The sequence below is a fragment of the Procambarus clarkii genome, chromosome 59 (genome assembly GCF_040958095.1).
Source record: "Procambarus clarkii isolate CNS0578487 chromosome 59, FALCON_Pclarkii_2.0, whole genome shotgun sequence".
In the NCBI taxonomy this organism is placed as follows: domain Eukaryota; kingdom Metazoa; phylum Arthropoda; class Malacostraca; order Decapoda; family Cambaridae; genus Procambarus; species Procambarus clarkii.
In genome coordinates, this window is record NC_091208.1 from 19,855,345 (window position 1) to 19,879,723 (window position 24,379).

The 24,379-nt window shown below is 37.5% G+C and overlaps 1 protein-coding gene across 1 annotated transcript; it reads left to right on the plus strand.

Annotated features, from left to right (window-relative positions):
- The first annotated feature begins 238 nt into the window (after positions 1 to 238).
- Positions 239 to 20,074, plus strand: Rad17 (Rad17 checkpoint clamp loader component). The gene is made up of 12 exons (XM_045758468.2): positions 239 to 534; positions 2,121 to 2,189; positions 3,955 to 4,083; positions 5,150 to 5,269; positions 5,866 to 6,007; positions 6,344 to 6,530; positions 10,641 to 10,769; positions 11,885 to 12,069; positions 14,281 to 14,487; positions 15,641 to 15,870; positions 17,734 to 17,983; positions 19,454 to 20,074. Exons 2-12 carry the CDS (start codon positions 2,163 to 2,165, stop codon positions 19,684 to 19,686), a joined length of 1,839 nt encoding a protein of 612 aa, XP_045614424.1. The 5' UTR covers positions 239 to 534; positions 2,121 to 2,162; the 3' UTR covers positions 19,687 to 20,074.
- Positions 20,075 to 24,379: the final 4,305 nt, after the last annotated feature.

The window sequence follows — 24,379 nt, forward strand, 5'->3', positions numbered from 1 at the left end:
TTAAGGGGTGCTGGTTGTTAGGTTAAGGTTAAGGGGTGCTGGTTGTTAGGTTAAGGTTAAGGGGTGCTGGTTGTTAGGTTAAGGTTAAGGGGGTGCTGGTTGTTTAGTTAAGGACCTGCCCGAAACGCTGCGCGTACTAGTGGCTTTACAAGATTGTAAATACTGTGCTGTGTATTCTCTCGAACCCGATGTACCTTCCTGTATATAAATAAATGTGGTCGAGTCCCTCAACTGTGATTGCTGGAACGCCTCCAGCGGCGTGCACTCTTCCTACACTTGCTTCACTCTTTAAAATAAATCATAACATTACCATTCACCGGCTCCACTTAAACTATTCCAACATCTATTAGTCATGTCTATACCACTGAAATATTTTATTTTACACGTCAAGAATTGATATTGAAACTTGATAATAAAAATGTATTCGGAATGAATGAAAAAGCGTCAACATCAATCCATTTAGTCAGTGTAAAACTTGACGAGATTGAGGAGAGTTGTGTGTCTTCTCCCGTCCTGCTTCCCTTACACTTGTCTGTAAGTTAACCGTGAATTTATATGTTAATGGTTCGTTTGCTGTTGTTGAAGGGCAGGGAGCCTGTTAGGCCAACTGCTGTTCTTCCCCAGGAAGTTGTCACACTCCCGGGGACCTGTTTTTAATTACTTTGTCGCCCAAAGATCATATTCACTCCAAATATCTACCACCTATGTGCTATCACTCCAGACATCTATCACCTATGTACTTTCACTCCAAACATCTATCACCTATGTACTTTCACTCCAAACATCTATCACCTATGTACTTTCACTCCAAACATCTATCACCTATGTACTTTCACTCCAAACATCTATCACCTATGTACTTTCACTCCAAACATCTATCACCTATGTACTTTCACTCCAAACATCTATCACCTATGTGCTTTCACTCCATACATCTACCATCTATGTGCTTTCACTCCATACATCTACCATCTATGTGCTTTCACTCCATACATCTACCATCTATGTGCTTTCACTCCATACATCTACCATCTATGTGCTTTCACTCCAAACATCTACCACCTATGTGCTTTCACTCCAAACATCTACCACCTATGTGCTTTCACTCCAAACATCTACCACCTATGTACTTTCACTCCAAACATCTACCACCTATGTGCTTTCACTCCAAACATCTACCACCTATGTGCTTTCACTCCAAACATCTACCACCTACTGCCTTTCACTCCAAACATCTACCATCTATGGGTTATTCACTCCTTATCTACTGCCTATCTACCACCTATGGTCATATTCCGTAACAATTCATTGTTCATTAATTACTCCATAAAGGCGTTGACTGTCCAGTAGTGAATGAGTACTCCAGTAAACTTTGTTGCTCTTCACATAATACATCACAGTAGTACTGTACAACATAGTAATTTTTCTTTCAGTATAGTTTTTATAGAATGTTTTTGTATGTTTTGAATGTTTTGTTCCTGCCCGAAACGCTTTGCGTAATAGCGGCTTTAGGCAATGTATGTACTAGCTCTATCTATAAATTCATCAATATTTGTATCACCCCTTGTATGTATGTATGTACTTTACCTGAATAAACATTTGAATTTGAATTTGAATTTTGAAAACTTGGGCAAGAACAAGCATTAGTGGTTATGGTTAATTCTATGTCAGTGTGCTTTTTGACCACACATGAAGATCATTCCCTGTCTTCCTTAATCTGTATTTTGATCTGCCCTGTGATATACATATTCTTAAGTAATATGCATATTCTTAAACATCTAACTGATGATATTTATAGGGTGAATGATACTCTTGCAACAAGCCGTCATTCTACCGGTTAATTATATAATAGCTTCAACAACAGGAAATTACCTTCAATATGAGGATGAATGCCCAGCACACATCTTAATTATTTTCTTGACTCACATGTACAATATTCATATTTATTACTGTGCTTGTCTTTAGTAATATTCTCTTTCTGGTTTATTTAAAAGATGTATGTGGTGTTTATTGTATCTTCTCTTTTGGTAAATTTTATATGTATGTTATTCATTTATTGGCTGAAAATATCACCTGTGTTTGACAATTCAAAATTTAACTTTGGTCTTACTATTTTTCAGATTTCTTAGCGACTGCTTAAAGAACTGGCACATGCAGACATCATGGCTAATAAGAAGAGCAGACAAATGGTGGGTTTGATGCTGTAATGTTAGCTACTTCTTTCAAGTGTTAGCTACTGTATTAGGATGTAACAAGCACACAGTATGGTAGTTTCAGATGTATATTTGATATAACTTGGTTACAGAGGTTGGTGGTGTGTTGTGAAAGGTTGAGCCGTAGTGTGCTACTGTCGAATGCTGGTAGTGGTAGAGATGGCAGCGTCTAGTTAGGCGGCTCATTGTACAGTATAACTGAAATGTTTCTTAACCACCTATGGAGTGAAACTGGTTGCTGCTGTGATTTGGCGGCCTTATATTCCGGTCCACATGATGCTGTTTCTAGCTCCAGGCTGCTTGTAATTTGGTTGATGGGGAAACTGCTTGGTTTCTGTTGGAGGCTGTTATATTAGTTTCTGGAATGCCTGGGGAGATGTTGCATTGGTATGTGAGGTTGCCGCAGATTACCATTAGTAGCACGTAGAATTTCTTGGGAACATGTACTGTATTGATGTAATTAGTGCATGTGGGATTATTGTGAACTTTAAATGCCATAGAATTTCTAGGAAAGGTAGGTAGCTGCCACATTATTGCTAATGTGGCAACAACAATACCAATTTAGCAAAAAAAATGTGTAACAATTACAGCTAATGAATTCACAGAATGAGCAGACAGGGTTTAGTTGTTGGTAGCCAACTAAGGAGCCGAGCGGACAGCACGCTGGACTTGTGATCCTGTGGTCCTGGGTTCGATCTCAGGCGCCGGCGAGAAACAATGGGCAGAGTTTCTTTCACCCTATGCCCCTGTTACCTAGCAGTAAAATAGGTACCTGGTTGTTAGTCAGCTGTCACGGGCTGCTTCCTGGGGGTGGAGGCCTGGTCGAGGACCGGGCCGCGGGGACACTAAAAAGTCCCGAAATCATCTCAAGATAACCTCAAGATAGCATAAATGCACTTTCTTCTGTCCTCCATGGACAGGGTTAGAGATTTGTTAGTCATTGTTAGTCATAGTCATAGCCATGCACTCTTGCTTCTAGTTAGCCTTCTTCCTTGAACTACAGCTATGAGTAAAATACTTGGATACGAGTTTTGGGGAATTTTTCAATTTGTATTTTTAGAACCATTGTGTTAGACATCTAGTTAAGCTTTGATGATGATTGGCGTGACTTTAAATGATGCAGAATGCATGGATACCTTAAATTCCGGAACCCTGATGATCATCTTGTGTCTCCCTTACATGTTGCTTTGTGGGTCCAGAGCTTGTTTCACCCTTCAATATGTGACATTTGTTGTTTATTTTAACATAGTTTGTGTTCATCTACTGTTTAAAAAATCTTCCATGCTGTTGTAATATAACCTGTTGATGGTTGGACCAAGCCATCAGTATTTACATAATGCTCATGTGACTTTAAATTACTTACAGAAGATTTAAAATTGTCGGTTATCACTGCTTTAAGTGCCGCTAGGTTTTCATTACTCTTTTTGTTAGTGGTACAGTATATACTGTATACTTACATGGCAGGGTTCAGATAGTGGGATATTGTTAATAAGCACATTGCACATGATCCACGTATCATGTCCTAGGGAAAGTAGTGTAACACATAATCATCTTATTGGGTTCAATACCTACCATGAGGCTATAAATCCCAATATTGAATAGTGAAAAACACCCTGTATTCCTTTTTGTTCATTGTACTGTCTCTGCAGCTAATAGTACTTGAAATGTTTCCCAACACAGATTACAGGAGTTAAATGCAATATATCTTTTTTTCAGTGTCTTAATTCTTTTAACTTTACAGATCTCTTCCTGGGTCACTCCCACTTTTGATGACTTTGATTTGAATTCCTCTCCTCCCACTGAAAAAAAGGCACGAAAACGTCATAGAGAACCAAATGCTCTTTCTCGCCTCGGGAAAAAAACACATCAGGTATGAAGTTTGAGCCTTTTTATTTGGAGTTTGTATAAAAGCAAATATTTTAAATATTTCTTAATATATAATACAGTATACTACTAATATATTAAAAAAATAGTGAATACTGTAGCTTAGGCTAATTCTCAAATTCCAGAACAGTAATTTTTTCTAGGTGATTTGGGTATAAAAATATGCACTAAACCCTTTTTCTATCATTTGTAGCCGGTACTAGTAAAACTGTAATTGTCACAAAAAGTATATATGATTAGTTGCAATCGAAGGTGGTTTACAACCAATATATTCCATTATATTTGTAATCAGTTGTGAGAGTTAGTGAGTATGAACTGAGAAGCAAGCCAGAGTTGAAAAAGTGAGCACGCAGTGTATGTGCATGTGTATGTGTGTTAAATAAAAATAGTGTACAATAAATTATTTGTCAGTAAATGAAAATGGTGTTGTGTCAAAAACATGCTATTTGGGTACATGTTGTATAAGGATCCATTGTATCACTTGCTGAGGGGTGTTAGTCTTGATGTAACATGGTCAGTGGGTGGTGGCTTGAGTTCCTTGTCATGGAGAACAAAGTCAATGAGACCCTAGAGAACAATTCAGTCTGTGTGGGGGATCACAATGGGAGCGTGTGAGGTTCAGGAAGCATTGAGATACTGGCTCAAAAAGATATTTTATTACTCTCTACATCAATTTTTTTCCGTGGCGGATGAGGTGGAGGGGGTGAGGAGCAATGTTGTCCCTGTAACTATTCATTGGATATCTTGGTTAAAGTTGAACATGTCTTTTTTTTGTCACTAAGATAAACTATGTATTGTGGAATATTATTTCGTATCTGCAGGCGATGAGTCACAATAACATGGCTAAAGTATGTTGACCAGACGACACACTAGAAGGTGACACTTACGGGCTATTCATGCCCGTGCCACCTCTTGGGTGGCTTAATCTTTATCAATCAATCATCAATTCCTCATCACAATGGACTTGAGAATGGTCTAGGATGGACCGAAACGTCATCGACCCTTCACCTTCTAGTGTGTCATCTGGTCAACTTATTCCGTATCTGTTGCAGGGAGGGACAGTCTTGTGGGTTGATTTGTATGCCCCTATGACCCGGGAGGACTTGTCTGTACACAAGAAGAAAGTGCAAGAAGTAGAGTCGTGGCTGGTAGAAAGCATGGCTGGTATGAAGGTAAGATTTGCCAGAAAATTGTATATGGAAAGTCATTTTCCACCGGAAAGTTTTTTCCTGGGAAATATGGGTCAAGAAATTTTGTATTGATATTTCACCTGTTTCTTCAGAATTGGCTACAATACATAGTTTAAATTTTAGTAGTAGAGTAATTGAAAGGTAAGGGTGAGGCTGTCTGAGCTTGGGAATTAACCTATATATTTTATTTGCAAGTGTGATAAATTTCAGAAATTTTTGGGGGAATTTAGTTTTATGCAAAGCTTTATGAAATACTATACAGTACTGTAATTTTATTTTACTGATGGTTGTTAATTACCAATACTGGCAACTTTACCTTATATAGGGCTTAGTACATGGGTTTTTGTTTTGTTTTTAATAAGTGCATCATTTTGCTTTAAATAAAAATGCCACTCCACTTTTGTCTAAAAGAATCTAAAAATACATATTTACACTACTGTATTCACTATGATAGTTAAAATTTTTTGGAAAATCCCAGCTTGCCATTTTTATCTAAAATATAAATTGAACTAAATCACTCGATATAATTCCCTATTCTAGTGGCTTTACCTTATGCTACTTCAGTTTGGCATTTGTAGGGTAGGAGGTTCCTGTTGCTGACAGGCCCGGCTGGCTGCGGGAAGTCTGCCACAGTGAGGGTGTTGGCCAAGGAGGCAGGGTTGAATTTTGTGGAGTGGATCAACCCAACAACTGCTAATAATTCATCATTCCTGGACCAAGGTGGGTCAGTGAAGGTTTTCAACACACTAACACTGATAATTTGTGTGTATAGTTCCGTAAAAGTGAATTGAATATCTGTTTATACTGTGTGTCTGGAGTCTTTATTTTGGTATATAAAAAGTAAATATACTTTCCTCTTGTATACACATTAAATGAGGACTGAAAATTTGCAACATGCAAGCTTTTGTTAGCTCATATGTTTATCTATATTACAATGTTGCATTGTAACACAGAATTCCTTAAATGCCTCCCAACTCAATGAAAATGGGAAGCAAAGTGGTGATATTGATGATAGTATGGAAAGTTTCTCTTTAATCGTTATGCATCTGCTTCTAGAAAACACGTGGATCCCTGGAGACAGTGTGAGATCAGCCAGTCAGACGTCACTCTTTTGGGACTTCCTTATCCGTGCGAGCAAATACAACAGTGTGTGTGGAACAGGAAAGGAGAAGAACCTGGTCTGTGTCGAGGATTTTCCTAATACCTTCTTAAGAGATGCATCGTTGCTCCAAACAATGCTTAGGTATGCAAGCTGTTTCTTTCGTTCTTATTTATATATTTTTAATGAACCTACATAATTTTACTAATGTTAATGTCATGCCAACTTCTACATAGTTGTTGGGATATATATAGCCATAAAATTATTGGCATATCTCATTCTTTATTAGTTATCAGAAAATACAAAAATCAGTGAGAGAGAGCCATCTTACTATTATAATTCAGCACAAATAGTGTCCAAAAGGGCAAAAACTTAATATTGAATTTGTGAAGCCAAATACTTTGGCTGGTGTTCTTTCAGTATTTTATTCTGATAATAAAACTGGCTTTTACATCCACCCGTATGTGTGTGCCAAATAATCTTCGATAAAACATGTACTTCCACCCATAAAATATGTTGTCAAACTCTTGTGTGCTTAAGATAAGTAGTACATGATTCCCCATACTACAGTAGTAGTAGTAGTAGCAGTATTTCCCGTACTACAGCAGTAGTAGCAGTATTATTCCTCATACTACAGTAGTAGTAGTATTCCCCGTACTACAGTAGTAGTAGTAGTGGTGGTATTCCCTGTACTACAATAGTAGTTTTTTTTATTATTACCTGTATTATTATTTTCTACCATAGACGTGGCCACACATTTACAATGCTAACCAGCATATATACATTTTCTTCTGTCCTCCATGGACAGGGTTAGAGATCTGTTAAACATATAGTTCAGGGGTTTATTGAACAATCAACCACATAAGGTGATTCGGTGCTTTTTAACACTTTCGCGCTCCGTGGAAACTCGCGGTTGACAGGGGGATCGTGGCCCCTCCGTGCGGGTAAGCGCGCGGTGACACTCAAATGTGTATACTCGTTCCAGTTTTCTCACCTTAATTCTCGCGCTACGTCGCTCATTCTGGTATCATTGTGTTCGCAATTAAATTCTCTACAGGTGTGTATAAATATAATGTCCAAAAGCCTAGCGTGACTCCCAACAGCAAAGCGTAAAGTCGGCAAAAACGCACAAAATCAGTAACATGTGCATTCTCGTTCCATTTTTTTACCTTAATTCTCGTGCTACGTCGCTCATTTTGGTATCATTGTGTTCGCAATTAAATTCCCTACAGATGTGTATGAATAAAATGTACAAAAGGCTGGAGTGCCTCCCCGCAGAAAAGCCTAAAGTTACCCATGAACGAGCACCATTTTGTACATTGCAACCTAATGTTCAACTCGTTCAATTTGATAACATCAAATTTCGTGCTACGTCACTCGTTTTGGTATCAAATTGTTCGCAATAAAAAGGCGATTATTTTAAAACTAGTCCCAGAATAATAGAGCAATAACTGGATTTTTAACAAATATTTTAATTCTGGACGCTCATCATCACAAATTTATTTATATCTTTCCAGTGTTCTGACATAAATATTTGTGTTACATCTTTCGTTTTGGTATCAAATTGTTCGCAATAAAAAGGCGCACATTTTAAAACAAGTCCCAAGATAATAGGACAATAAATAGAATTTTAACAAATATTTTAATATTCAGACCATAGACCTATTTATAATATTTCAAGTGTTTGGACATCAAGTTTCATGTTATATCTTTGATTTTGGTATCAAATTGTGTGCAATCTAAAGGCGCTTATTTTAAAACCACTACCAGATTGATCTGATAAAATTTAAATTTTTAAAAAATATTGTAATGAGTGACTCAGTATTGCGTCGTTGGAACACATTCAGTAGAAAAATGAGTGACGAATTATTCAGTCTGTGGAACGCGAAAGTGTTAAAATGCTAAGCTAACCTACATACGTAAATACATAGATACACAGATTTACGTATGTCCTACGTAAAGTGTTCGAAGTGTCATTAATGTGCATTTACAAAGGTGAAATGCAATTTTGATCAGCTTCCATTTGTACTTTATACACATATATATGCATACAAGCACATATATACCTACATATGCATATATACACACACATGCATTCACATACATTTGTCTCTTTTACTCTGACAGGGTGAGATAGCTGACAGAGAAACTAGTGTGCAATTAAGCACTTAATCACTGAAGGTGATTAAGGTGCTTTTACAAGCTCTGGTTATATAGTTACATCACATACATACATTGTATAATTGATACATTACATGGTCAATCTTGGGTACAAGTCCAATATATCAAGTGTTCCAGTACTCATATATTAATTACAGAGTTCAGCATACCTTAGCCCAGGAGGGGCAAAAGTCATTTAATATAGGACATTCTACAATATAATGTTCAAGAGAGTGCATGTTTTCTCTTTCACAAAGTTGACACATTGTGTACTCGACATTTGGGTTTTGAGAAAACTGCCAGATATGTCTATATCCAGGCATATTCTGGCCACTATAACATCACATTGCCGGGTTCTTGTTCTGTTAGTCCCATATGTGAATGTCTCCTCACGATATCTATCATAATATTTAATGCTACAACTTTCAGGTCTTTGTGAATTTGTTAGGTTGACGAGATTTTCATTAGATATTTGTTTAAGTATTCTCTTTGTCACTGCTAATGAAACACCCATATCAATTTCTACCACTGGTTTTCTACAGGCTGTCTTTGCTAGGCTACTGTCGCCCTTACAGTAGTAGTGGTGGTGGTGGTATTCCCCGTACTACAGTAGTAGTAGTAGTGGTGGCATTCCACGTACTACGGTAGTAGTAGTGGTGGTGGCATTCCGCGTACTACGGTAGTAGTAGTGGTGGTGGCATTCCACATACTACGGTAGTAGTAGTGGTGGTGGCATTCCACGTACTACGGTAGTAGTAGTGGTGGTGGCATTCCACGTACTACGGTAGTAGTAGTGGTGGTGGCATTCCGCGTACTACGGTAGTAGTAGTAGTAGTAGTACAGCAGTCCCCGTGGCATAGTGTCCACAAAATGCTGCGTGTGCTGTACAAGAATGTAAGAACTCTTGTACTGTATATATAAATAAATAAAACATGGCGAGAAACCACAAAAAGAGATACTGCTGACAGTGTTAATTACTGTATATGCTCATCTGTAAGTTGAAAATAGTGAAAAGATCTCCACTGTAATCAATTCCATATTTAGTTTAGTTAATTTGTTATGCACCTTGATAATGTATTATTGTCCTCGTAAACAAATGGATGGACAACATTATATTTTACAAATTACATTATCAAAAATATTTAACAAAAATATTCACAAAATGCCCAAAACTCAATCTATTATTGCATCACATGTTATTGCTGCTCATTCATGCTTAAAGGCTTCTAGTGCTAATTCCAAATACAATTAGTGGTAAAATATGTTAAACCTAAATAAAACACTCGTACGGCAAATTATTATGTGTACAGCACTGTACTAATATTATCACAAGTACTGAAAATGTACACAAAATTGACAAAACTGATGTGAAAGTGTGCCTAAGCAAAGACCATTCTGCAGATAGCTAGTTATTTAGTGACTTGGCATTTACAAACACTTTTCAGTGGGAGGCTTGAGTGTTATAAACGTATTTCTTAGTTTTCATGCTGTTCGTCTTCGTGGTGGGTTGACCTCTGAGTGTCACAAACTCCAAGTCACATGTATGGGACATTACTGCTGAAAATGGTGCCTCTCCCCAGTGTTCCGAGATTTCCGCTGGGAGCCTGGTATATTCAGTGTTTTATTTGTGCTAGTTATATAAACCGAGGGAGCTGCCAAGTTACAGCCCATAAAGGGCATTTCATAACACTCGGTACTCTATTTTATACAGTACTGTATATATACATTCACTAATGTAATCAGTTTCACAGACAAAATTTGAATTTTGTTTGGGGTCTCCTAAATGCTTGGTGTTGGCACAAACCCATAAAAGACTTTTGTTGACTTAGCTGGTAAGCCCAAAGTGATGCATGTTATGTTGCAAAATCCAATGTTTGAGAAATATGTCTAAGTTCTCAATTACAGTATTTAATTACAATGTATGATAAATGTTTTTCATTGTCATTTTAAGTGTTGGTCACAGGATATCATACCGACACTTAAAATGTAAATGAAAAATTTCAAAATTGTATGGAGATGTCAAGCAGAAAGTTGCAGCTACAGTGTCTTCTGTATATGGGATATAAATGGTAACCATTTCTTCTTTGTTTGCAGACGGTACAATCAAAGATCCATCGGCAGTCCTGTTGTGTTCATATTGACAGATTCGACCCATCAGCAGAGCAGCGCCAAGCACCTCTTCCCGCCTGAAGTACAGCAGGAACTCTCAGTGATTAACATAACGTAGGGGTAACTTTGATATAATATACTTTACATTATACTTTTGTGTCAGTAAACTACAAAAATGCAGTTGTACTGTTTTTTTTAATTACAAAATTATATTTTTTCATACGTTGCTATACTTTTAACATATATCATTAGCAATCTACCCATTCTTCAGATATTACATAACAAAAATGAAATTTTTAAATAAGCTTAGAATTGAATAGTATATTAATGTTTTGCAAATTGTCATAACAATCATACTTGCATAATATCCTGCATTATTACTTTATCTTTGGATTATCTGCATCACATAATGTGGGTACTTCTCTCACCTCTCTTTGTATCTAAATTAGATCATATTTCACTAAAGGCATTATAATAAACATATCAACCATGTATGCATATATTTACAAAATGCTAGATAACAGGTTTCTCTTGGCAAAATATTAAAATATTCCTTGTGGGTAGCATGCAATAGAACAGTCATGCTTTGGGCCCTGTGTAGAGAGAGAGATAATTTGGCACTGCATGTTCACCAATGGACCCCTTATGCACTGGGCAGTAATTAGGAACTGCCTAATATATAAAGGTTGCTGGATCAAGTTTAGGAATAACATAACATAAAATTTACCTAAGGGATAACATAGCATAACGTAACATAAAATTTGATATGATTGCCAATGTACTAGACTCACAAATTTTGTATTTGTAAAATTCTTGTAAAAATTATATAAACTTTAATGGTTATTATTTATATGAGTTATATATTTCAAAGTATTTAGGAATACAGTTTGGTAATTATAAATAATTTTGACATAGAATTAGCCAAGATATGCCAGGTGGCAACATTAAATTATTTATTCAGTTTTGTATAAAGTATTTCTTTTGAGTTACAAAAAACTTTTTTGTGCTTTAATATACTGTGTCATAATATGCCATTGTATCATATACTGTATATAATTTTAAAATATTAAAAAAAAAAAATTAGTTTGAAGAGAATAACCAATTTCCTATGTCTCATTCTGCTAAGGGTTAAATAATTAGTGCCATGGAATATAAAGGAAGCCAGTAACAAATTATACAATTCAAATAACGTACATTTATGATGCGCTCATTATAGAAATGTTTGCTAGGTTCAATCCAATAGCAAGTGGACTCTTGGTGAAGGCATTAAATCGAGTGGTCAGCATGGAGAGTGCGCGTGATGAGGGAAGAGGAAGTTCGCTCCCTTCTCGTGACGCTTTACAGGTTTTGGCAGAAACTTCAGGTGGTGATATACGGAGTGCAATCAATTCTCTTCAGTTTGCAGTTAAAAAAGGTGAGTGTGTAATGACTGAAAAAACTCTTAAGAGAATATTAATAACTTTTGAGATATTATGAGAGGTGAACACACACACAGATTAAGATCATATTAAAAATGGTAAGGCTAAGTGGGGTTGGATTTTACCGTTGTATGCAAACCAGGTAAGTATAGAAGGGAGGGGAACTGTCAGAAGAAAGTGCCAAGCCATTATGACTGGCTTGGCACATTAGCCTTTGGAAGGGGTCAGATGTGCATTTGGGATGTGACAGGAAGAAGGAATGGTGCCCAACCACTTGGAAAATTGGGGATTGAACGCTGACCTGCACGAAGCGAGACCGTCACTCTACTGTCTAGCCCAAGTGGTTGGGCTGGGCAAGTTAAATTAAGAGTGTATATTAATCAAATCTTTCAAAAGGGTTGTACTAGAGGATGTGTGTAGACATAATTACTACAAGCATACTTTAATGCCTTGATTTCTAATACATTGAGGAATTTGGGTAGTTCCAGAGGAAGAGTGAGCCTTGTTAGTGATCCTTACCACTGACTCATGTATGCAGTATTCAGTGCTTGTGAGAAACTTGCCTTCTACACTAGATTAGGTGTTTCTTAGGTGTTCAAGTGAGATGTTGGCCCAGGACTGATGGGCAGTCCTGGGCAAACCCAAGCTCAAGATGTCCTTCAGCTGACATCTTTCCTCTGCAGATCTTCTTTATCATGTGCCAGAGGATCTCAGTTGAGATCTTGGCTGTTACCTGGCAAATCTTTAGAAAGGATTAGCATGAAAGGGATGCATGCAGTCATCAAGTCACTTGGTTTTCTTATGGTGTGGGTTTATCTCAGGCAGGGGTTTCGACAAGCTTGGTGTGTTTCCTAAAATCCATAGTGAATCGAGTTGTTTACCTGGAGTTGCTTTGTGAATATTTGCTGGATTTTTTTGAGCTTGCACATGCCAGCATGTTTAAACAGGATGGTGCTCCTGCTCACATTACCAAATCTGACACCAAGTGGCATGATGGCTGGATGGTACCCTTCATAAAGGCTTGGCCAGGTAACAACCCAGATCTCAACCTAATTGAGATCCTCTGGCACATGTTAAAGGAGGATCTGCAAGAGAATGATGTTGGTTCCAAACCCAGGCTCAAGAAGGCCATCTGTCAGTCCTGGGCAAACATCTCACCTGAACACCTAAGAAACTTAGCACTTTCATATCTCCAAGCCATGAAGAAGAAAGGCCACCCAACCAAGTATTAACACTTTCGCTCACCCCGCGCGCCACCCCTTGACAGGGCGATATGGGCCCCAGCGTGTCACGGAAGCGCGCGTTAATTCCGAAAAGTGTATACTCTCTTCAACTTTGTCACCTCAATTCTCCTTCTACGAGAATAAATTTGGTATCATTGTGTTCGCAATAAAATTCTCTACAGCACTAAATGCATATAAACTCCAAAAGCCCGGCTAATTACCCGCAGCAAACAGAGAAAGTGCGAACGAGTTACCCGGGAGCGCGCAAACGGGATGAAATGTTTTCACTATTTTCACTCTGGTCACCTCAATTTTTGTCCTAGGTCTTTCATTTTGGTCTCAATGGGTTCGTAATAAAATTCTCTAGAGGAACATTAGCATATAAAAAAAAACACCTGGTCACGCTCCAACCGCCGACGAGTTGAAGACGGGCCACGCGTTAGCCGTGAGTGAGCGCTCAGAGGCCTTCCTACTACACTCCCAATTCCCACCCTTTTCAAGCCTTTCTTTCGCAATTTTCTTCCTGGAAGGGCCTTGTTCATGATTACTATCCATCGTGGAGTAAGCGTAGATAGTTTCTAAAGCCGCAGTAAGAAATATAGCCACGGAAAATAGCCGAAATGTTCACACGTTTGAGATGCGAGGGGAGACGACATTGGTCACAACAGTGGAGCAAAGACAATGGGCCCACGGCGTGTGCCAAGCCGCCTGAGGGCCACGAGGCTCAACAAAGGAAATGGGAAGACATCGGCGCACATTTTAAAACCAGTCCCCAAAAAATCGGATACAAACCTGATTTTTGGCGAATTTGTAAAGTGGATGACGCAATGCTGCGTCATCCCCGGCATTGCCGCCAGTAAACGGATGACGCAATGCTGCGTCATCCCCGAGCGAAAGTGTTAAAAGATAATTACAATACAGTATTTACTATAAATTTCCTTGTGTTTGTTGTGTATATTGAATGTGACCTAATTCTGGCGGCAGATGTGCATCACCTCGAGGGGTTATTCACTGGATCATCGACTGTGGGAAGAACATCAACCAGAACTAAATCACAAAGCAAGCATCAACCAAGAAAAAGTGCTGCTGCTAAACTTGATGATAATGGTGTTGATGGTTTTGCTACAGTAGGAGGGAAGGATGCCTCTCTCTTTCTCTTCAGAGCACTGGGGAAAGTTCTTTATTGCAAACGTAAGTGTTACCAACTTGCATTGTATTAAAGTTCATGTATTAATTTCTGAAAAATGTTTACTGCATGAATATGGCTAATGGGTGGTATAACAGACCAATTTCTATATCAATACAGACCTCAGTTTTCAGTGTTTTAAATCAAGCCTGACTGTACCGCTCTTTATATTTTTGTTCACATGGCAAAATATCTTAAAATAGTATGGTCAAATCTTCCTGGCAGCACACAAAATGGTGGTCGATGTAAGAGAATGTTAAATTTTTAATTTTTGGATATACAGTACTTTTTTTAAATTGTTTCTACTATTCTGTATTTCACTTTGAAAATTATTAAAATTATTAGTAACACAATAGGGATGGGGAAACCTTATCCCTCACCAGTATGTGCTGCAAATACCCTTGTGTCTGTTGCAGTAAAGGAGTGGGAAGATTAAACTAGAAATATAACTTCGTGACTTCTTCACGTGAAGGGCAGATTTGGCTTCAAATCAAGGCCTTGCATCTGCTCAGGTCCTAGAAAGAAAAGTTGGCTTGTATAGTTGTGTGGAATGTGGGGAGAGTAAATGATGAGCAAAACAGAATGGAAGTGGTGAAAGGTTCTACGGAAGCAATGTGATAAAAGGATCAGAAATGAGAATAAAGAGTTGAATGTTGTAGGGATATTGGGAGCACAAGTGAGAAGAGTAGAGGAAGGTTTATGTGGTAGAGTTTTTACCACATAAAAAATACTATCTACAAAGTGCTTAATGTTAATTAGGCTAAGCACTAAGCAGTTTACAGCACTAAAACTGCACAAATGAGCAGGTCTAGTGGTAAGACATATACTGTAGATCAAAGAACAGTGCTCTAATGATATTGGTATACAAAATTTTATTTGTAGACCTTCATTTTTAGTTTTCTCCCAGCTTTGTGTCTTCATTTGATAATTACAGTGCTATTTTAATAATGGGTAGTGTGGAGTAATGGCAGTTTTTGTAATCTGTGATTTGGTGTTTGTTGGATTGACTGATTCTTAAAATAGATATTTACTATGTTGAAGTTACACCCCCTTAAAAAATGGGAATGTTAAAACAGGGTATGATTTTAGTGATAACACTTTGCTTTTTACATTTTAATGTAATTTGGCCCGTATATTTGATACGTTCCCTTGCCTCAGGTAACCAAGATGTGGGTGTGGTTGAACCATTGCCAAAGCACCTTCAGCTCAATGAAAGAACTCCACTCCAGGAAAATCCAGAAAGTATTTATGAAAACACATCCATGGGAGCAGCAAGTTTTAGTGTATTCTTGCACCACAACTGCTTGGCCTTCTTCTCGGACATTGACAGTGCAGGCCAGGCATTGCAGCACCTGACTGACTCCGATGTCTTAGCTGCTGAGTGGACGGTTTGTTGATTGCTTATTACAGTGCCTATTTAGTTTTCCAACCTCCAGTTCCAGTAATTTCTGTGTTGGTCAGACTAAAACATAGCATTCTTGGAGAGAGTAGAACTCTTGGAACCAACTATAGTTAAACTAGTTAGCACCCACAGCCCTCCCTACCACTGTCATGGGGCTGTGATACTTGTTGTGGTATACTCAGTGTAAACCTACCCACTATACTGTGCTTTAGGGCTGCTTTATTCATTTCAAACATACACTCCAGCAAGCCCTCCAGGTCAAGTCCTGGCCCCCGGGTAAAGTACTACCATAAATTTACCTGCTTTAGGGTCTGATAGAATCCTCCATACTGGACACAAGGAATAACTATCATGTATACTTCATGGTTTATTAATCAAAGAATCCTTTCCCATGACAAAACCCCCCTGGCACTGTCTATTGACATTTACTTTATGCTCAAAATTACCCAGAGACAGGGATAAAGGTTCATAAATGAAACACACTAGGCAGGCCCAAAAACATCTGAAGGAGGTACAGTTGGAATATCCCATAACCCATAAAGACTTAAGGAAATCCTCTCTAAACTCGGTCCCCCCAAAACAATAACAGTGGAGAAAGCTTAGAATTGCTTACAGTAAGAATAGTTATTAAAGAAGATTGGTGGGCCAGTTATTAAAGAGTACACAAGGACTTATCTGAGGCAAACTTCCAAGAGTCAACAAAATATGACCGCTAATCCTTCAGTTCAGTTAGCAATTGAATCTGCATTCCCACGGTGCCTCAGAGTAGCCCAAATGATCATACAGTAACAGTCTACCTGACTTATTTAACCACCACCCATTTTTTTACATTGTCACACCATATATAATGTACCCTTCTGGCCGTTTATTAATTCACTAATTTACACATTATTTTTTCTTAAAACTAGCCTGGAGCTTACATGGCAATAATCACTTGTATATGTCTGGCAGCAATGCATTCTCACCTGCCTCCAGACTCAATGTATTCACTTTATTTATTTGCAACATTATCATGTTTCACTATCCAAGAGCACCCTTGTCATAACAACCACCCACACCATCCACCAACAGGTCTCTACTACCCACACAACACAGCTCTTCCTACCACCCACAGCACTCCTGATGGTATATAGACATAGTAAAAGGAATCGACAAAATTGACAAAGAAAATTTTGTTAAACCCAACTTCAAGAACAAGAAGACATAGGTTCAAACTATGGAAACAAAATTGCTGAAAAAACATTAAAAAGTTCACCTTTACAGAATGGTAGACATTTGGAATAAGTGAGGTGGTGGTAGCAGCCAAAAACTGTCATTAGTTTCAAAGCATCACATGACAGATTACTGGGAAGACAGGACACTATGAGGATAGTTCTCATCCTGTAACTACACTTTAGCAATTACACTTGTCATTTCCACAAACACACACCGTCTGTAAAGTATGCAAGTACAGTAATGTACAACTTTGCCATGACTGGCGATGTAACCTATTTTTCCCATGTTTGTAACCCATGTAACAGGAATGAACTTTTGTGTTATATTATAACAATTTGTTGGTAATTATTTATTTAAATATTTTGTTTTATTACTATATCTCCAAATGCAGGTTCTGCACTATTCACTTCCTATTTTGAGGGTGGGGAAATGAAGGCGAAATAATTACGAACATTGTCATTCCATTGCCTTGAGTTATTGCACAGGTGTAACAAGCCTTCATGTGTACCAAAATGGGGTCCTGTTTGAATTGATGTTAAACTGTGGAGGCACTGTATACCAAAAATTTAATCTTGAATAAAATGTCATTAAATATTTATATTTTTGTACTAAAACTATTTTTATATATTTAAAGGGCAGGGAAGTATTGGAAGATTATGCAGCCTCTGTAACAATACGAGGTCTGATGCATGCAAACAAAGGCAGCAGTTCAGGTGGCGGGTGGCGTCCATTCACACGACCTCAGTGGTACAAAGCGCACAAGGAAGGTCAGCAGAATGTATTATACCTGAAGAATGAACACCGAATGGCTTCACTGACTTCAGAGGAATTAACAACAGTTTTTGTCCCAATGAAAGCCAAGATTTTGACCGCTGAAGGAAAAGGTAAACATGTGTAGATGGTTGCAATGCATAAAATGGATCCTTATGCATGCTTGTAATTGTGAGCCATGTTATTGTCATATATATACATACACACATACAAACATTCACCCATACCCCAAAAAACACTGCATTAAGTTGGCTTGTAGCTTAATTTTTGCATTTCCAAAACTGTATAGTGCTAGGATGGGTATAATATAGCATGCATTAAGTTAGGCTGTGCCACTATTGTCAGACTTTAACCTTAAGCTTAAATTACTGCGTTCTGTTGGTGAATCATATACCTTTGATATTACTCGCCTTCTGCACTTGTGTTCTCGTATTAGCATCCTTAGTGATATTTAGCACCTCTTGGATAATCTGCGACTTTGGTGGTGCTACATAGTCTCCCCAGCTTGGTGCTTTTTGATAATTACTGTGTTCTGTTTGTAACTTATCTTGAACACTAAACATTGTCCTGCCTATAGCATATTCAAGATGGTATTTAGTTACACCTCTTTCAAATTTTGATAATCAGTTAATTTCCAGGAATTTTTCCTTTTTTGGCAATTTATCACTAAATTTTCCTTATTGTGAGTGATTTGTTTAAGCATACTGTATTTGGACAAATAATTGTGTGCCAAAACAAATAAAAAAAAAAAAAAAAAAATTTTTTGAGCACAGGCTAATCTTGATAATACTGAGGCAAAATACAACTATCCATATAGTAGTGTCATGCTATGTAATGAACTTCATTACACAAGCACAGCCAATTTTGGATCAAATTGCCTGTTACTGCTTGCATTCCCTTTGATACCTTCATATTTTGTGCCTTTGTTGACATGCAGCATTACTGTGTGTTACTATAGGTTGTTTTCATCCTCTCTGAATTGAAATGTCATCAGCTGTTTCTGTCCTACTTAGTTGGGAGTTTCATCTTTACATTTATTAAACTGTTGGAACCTAACTGCACTACCTAATTTAAGGTTAGGTTTGCTCAGTAAGGTTACTCTGATGTGATATGGTCTTCATGGTGGCTTATTTACACCATCTGGTCACCATTTGGTCCGGGAGACATCTCCCGTCATGCAGGGTGCAGTCGCACCTCCACAGATCTCCAGTATCAGCTTTTGATACTGGTAATGGCTTAAAAGGGCCACCACTTACGGGCTATTCATGCCCGTGCCACCTTTTGGGTGGCTTAATCTTCATCAATCAATCATCGGTGGCTTATTTAACATTGGGAGTCAACTTGTGTATTGGACATAGACAAAAATTTTAATTTTTTTAGCAACAAAACTTGGGTTTTACTCACATTATGAATTGCATCATACTTGTTTACCTAGAGTATGCATACAACATGTGTGAAAACATGCATATAAACCTTTACCAATTCAATTTCAATCTTGATATATTAATAGAAAGAAACTTCCAATTTATTGGAAAAATATAACATTTATTCATGAAATTATAATTTAGTATTTTTTCATTCAGGTCATTTTTCCTTGACAAAAGAAGTGGGACTGTTCTCCGAAGTCCATCTGAAGACTACCAGTGAGCGACTTGGAGAGGTCGATGCTGATGCGTCTATCACAGAAGATGAGGTAAGGGAAGTAGTCCCTAGAAATGTCTCGCTACCATATTTAGAGGCACAGGAACCAGGTGTAAATAACCAGGATGATGATCCAGATGAAGACTTCAGGATAGAAGAATTTGAAGACGATTGATTAATAGCTTAAATTTAATTTTATTGATAGTAATAGATTTGTATATAGAAATATTTTGTTTACATGTATAATGATTATATTTAGACATGTGCATCACAGCTTTAAAACTTTACTATGGCAAATGCTATCTTGGGCCTATATGATGTTAGTTTAATAATGACCAAGTTTCAATTGAATTAACTTTAGTTGTCAATTCTAACTTATTTATATTACCTAGTAAATTGTGCATTATAGACAAGTAAAAGGGAGTCTTGTTATATATAATTTTAAGTTTCAATGCAACTAATCTATTCAATTATTAAACTCATTTGTTTAATGAATTCCTAGTTGCTCTAATACATAAATTCATCTGCACATCAACAAACCAATAAAGCTGTTTATAATTCAAGTATCATATTTTGTAACATGTTTCCAATATTAATACTGTAATAACAAGCATTTAAATCCTGATTACAAGATTCCTTGTAATATTCATCTGTCATTATACGAAGGATAAATTCATACACAAAGAAAAAGGTAACTGAAGTACATGAGAATCTCTTGAGAATTTTAATCAATGGACAGGAGTTACTGTACAATCACTGCCACAGACTTGCTAAAAAGTGATGAAACTTTGTAGCCCCATCTATTACCCAGCCAAGATAGAGACAGTTACCACATCCCCATACCCACCTAGTAGTCCTGCTGCAGACATCTGAGCATGGAATATTACTTTGACTGTTCAGAGTGAATGGAATGTAATGCGTTTGGTGCACAATCTTTGTACGCCAACCACACAAGGGGTTTGTGTAAAAGATGAAGAAACAGGCTAAGGTAATTGGGTAGATAGATATTGGACTAGGTAAGGGAGTATCTGATAGGAAACGGGGGGTAATAGTTAAAGAGGATATGTTGGAATGGAAGGAAGTAGCATGCAGTGTGTCTCAAGGCTCAGAACAGGAGTCCAGAGAGTATATTAATGATATACCTGAAAGGTGCAACTAGAGATCCCACAGTCAAGAGTAGGCAAACAAATAGCTCCTAGAGTTAAGTCCCAGTAAGTATTGGATAATAAAGGTGGGAAAAGGGGAACGGAAACTGAAAGGGCATAACACAAGAGGAAGATGTTATCCAATCTACACATAGGAAAATAAAGAAACAACGTTTCGGTTCATCTAGGAACGTTAGTTATGTAATAGTGGTATAGAGAATATAAGGTTATGAATGAGACGAAAGGTAAAAATAAGATGAAAAGTAAGAATAAAGACAATTAGGTTAGAAGGGAAGAATAGGAAAAAAGAATAAAATAAAGTTATAAAAATAGAAAGGTAAAAATTAAGAAAGAAATGACCTGCAAGAAGCCAAATGACTAGAAAAAATCTAGTAACCAGAAAGAAGAGCACCTAGAGAGGGGGTAAAGCTAAGTTAGATCTTATATGTTAAAGGTTAAAGCATTTAAATATGTACAATACTGTGAAAGGGAAGAGCCAAGTGCATCAAAGCCAGGACTAAGGTTAATGTTGGGATTGTTGTGTATTAGGACAGTATCTGAAGAGTACAGGCAGACAGGAGTACTTTAGAATACAAATCTATAGGTTCATTAATTAAAGAGTCCCTAACATGACAAAGGCATTGATTGTGTCTGTAAACTTAACACTTCTTTTGTGTTCCTCATCTCTGTCATTCAATGTACAGCCAATTTCACCAAAGTATTGGAGAGGACAAGACAAACAGGAAAAGAATAGCCAACAGGAGCATTGGAAGCAGGAGGAACCAGATTACTACAAAGAGTGTGTTAGTTTGTCGAAAGGCAAATTTTACATCAAGAGGAAAAATGGGTATGAGCAAGATTTTTGAGTTCAGATATGAAGGGAGGCTACAGCGAAGTGTTACTAGTGTTCGAAACAGGTTTGCAGATTATATGAATTTCTTTTAGCTTGAGAATACAGTTGATAATGTAAAGAGGACAAATTCTCTTCTCTTCCCAGTGATCTGTGTAATCTCTTATTTCCCATCACTTTCAACACTACATGCCTCTCCTCTTCCCTCCAGTCTTCCACACTACACAACAAACTTCAACAGTCTTTGGGCTAAATGCTCTCTTGTGTTACCAACCTTTCTTCTTCCTCTCTCTCTAAGCACTTAGCATGAACAACTTGGTTCATAAAATAAATTTATTTCATCCCAAACCTGTTTCCATCATTAGTAACATTGCTGTGACTTCCTTTCATGTCTGAACTCAAAAAGCTCACCAATACCCATACCCTTTTAATGTAAAACTCTCTCTTGACAAACTTAGTTCATAGTGATTTGGTTCACACTGCTGCTCCTGCTTTCAAGTGCTGCTGTTGTCTTCTTTATTTGCCGTTTGTCTTGTCCTCGCCAATACTTTGGTGAAAATGGTTGCACACCGAATGACAGACATTCTTCGATAGAAAAATGAAGGCCGTAATCAGAGGCAATGTATCGGATTGGAGGAATCCTCTGATACTCCTCTCTTGACAATCTGGCTCCTTCTATCCATTTAACAGTTTAATGGTAATCTAATTACCTCCTTCCTTTTTTGACGTTAATGTTCACAGCTATTTGTCTGGGGTCTCTATCTCTGTCTACCGCAAACCCATGCATAGTGGCATGTACTGTACATTCACTTCTTTTCCTACCATCTTCCTCCTGTTAGGAAAAGTGTTCTTGTCTCTCTCTCTCTCTCTTGCTCTACACATCAGTGACCCTCTTACGGGCTCATCATAGCCCGTGCTACTTTGAACTTTGTTCTGAGAAGCTGAATCTAAAACAAAACAACATTGACCCTCAGTTTCTTGATTTAGAAATTTCCCTTTATTTACAAATATCTCTCTTGTTACCCTTAACATTTTATCAACTGTGCCTATTCTCAAGCCAAAGGAACTTTTTGTTTAGCTGCTAGTGTTTACTCTATTTCCTGTTCTTTTCCTCTCCAATACTTTGGGGAAACTAGCTGTACATTAAATGACAGACTTAAAAGAACACAAAAGTGTTAACTCTGCAGACACAAACAATGCTCTCTTCTGTCATGTTAGGATTTTAATCATCCTATTGATTGGTCTTCTAAAATAATCTTTCCTGCCTCTAATCTTCACAGATGCTGTCTTGTCAAATTGGCTCCGAGCCAGAACATGAACCCTAGTCCTGGCTTTGTTGTTGTTGTTGACTCTTCCCTTTCACAGTACATACTCAAATACTCTAACCTTTCTAACAAACATGACCTAACAAAAGCCTACACCCATTTCTTTAAGTCTTACATGCCTATTCTTCAGTCACCCCATTATTACACCTATCCTATCTGTACCTTTCTTCTTACCTTAATCATATCTTCAGCCACATTATTGTAACTCATTAGTACCAGTAATGTTTCCAGAATGTGCATCACTAACATTGAAGTAAATATCAAAGGTGTCAAACTTGGAAAACTTTAGCAATCACCAACAATGAATCCTTATATTTTGAAGCCCAAATTAGAGAGAATCTAGATTTACAACAAGGCTAGCACCCGAAATATTTTATTAAACAACTATATAGATAGGTTAAGGGAATTCAACTTAGACTAGAAGAGGACGCATGGTCACAACGTACAAAATACCAAGAGGAATAGAATAGAGAGAGATACTGATGTTTTCAATTGAAGGATAATTAGCAAGATTACATTGGAGGAAGTTAGAAATGCAAGCGAGTCAAAAGGAAGAAAACACAAAATACTCTTACAAAATATGAGCGAAATGCACTAAAAAAATGGATGCCACACTTGCTCAATTTTCAGAAAAAGTACGACAGTGAACTCAATTATCGGAGAGAGAAACCCCTGAATAAGAGTAACTTGGTGACAAGGCCATAGCGTTGAATGTCACTCCTAGTTATTGATAGCTTTAAGGGTTCTCCACAAACTTGGCTGGGTCTATGAAGTTTCACTTCTCTTAGCAGATCCATGTAATCACTGGTCCACCTAATTTTCAGCAAGTGATACAAGACTTTGTATCCCAACAATGAAAGCTATTAATGTATATTCAGTGGTAAAATCCCTATACTGTACACCTCAATTGTTTAATAGACATGGTCTTAAATAGGTATTCATATAGGCTCTTACCATTTAAAATATTTATGAATATTTCCAATTATTAGTGACTAAGTTTGGCACAAGACTGAAATGTGAAAACAATTATAGGCTAAAACATGTTGAAAATGGAAGATACTGCTGTAGGAAAAGGCCAGCAAAGATATGGAATGTGATAACTAGTGAAAGTAAGTAATTATCAAAAGAAATAACTGCCGAAAAGACTAGCTAGCATGAGAGAAAAAAAAGGAAGAATGTTGGATTTTTTACATCAACACTAGTGGTCCTCTTATCACACATTCCTAACCAACATTTCGAGCTGGGTGGTAGAGCAACGGTCTTGCTTCATGCTGGTTGGCGTTCAATCCCTGACCGTCCAAGTGGTTGTGCACCTTTCCTTCCCCCCGTCCCATCCCCAAAACTTATCCTGAACCCTTCCAAGTGATATACATTATATTCTGTCATAATGGCTTGGTGCTTTCTCCCAATACTTTCCTTCCCCTCTCGTGCATGCATGCATTCCACAGAACACAATGGAAGTTTGTTGCTTTTAGTACAATATTATAATAATGTACATTACAAAAATCTTGGAAAAAAACAAGTTTACAGGTACAATGATAGTTGAAA

Coding starts and splice junctions, on each gene's coding strand:
- Rad17 (XM_045758468.2), top strand. CDS start 2,163: ATGGCTAATAAGAAGAGCAGACAAATG. Junction 2,190..3,954: donor ATAAGAAGAGCAGACAAATG/GTGGGTTTGATG, acceptor TTAACTTTACAG/ATCTCTTCCTGGGTCACTCC. Junction 4,084..5,149: donor TCGGGAAAAAAACACATCAG/GTATGAAGTTTG, acceptor TATCTGTTGCAG/GGAGGGACAGTCTTGTGGGT.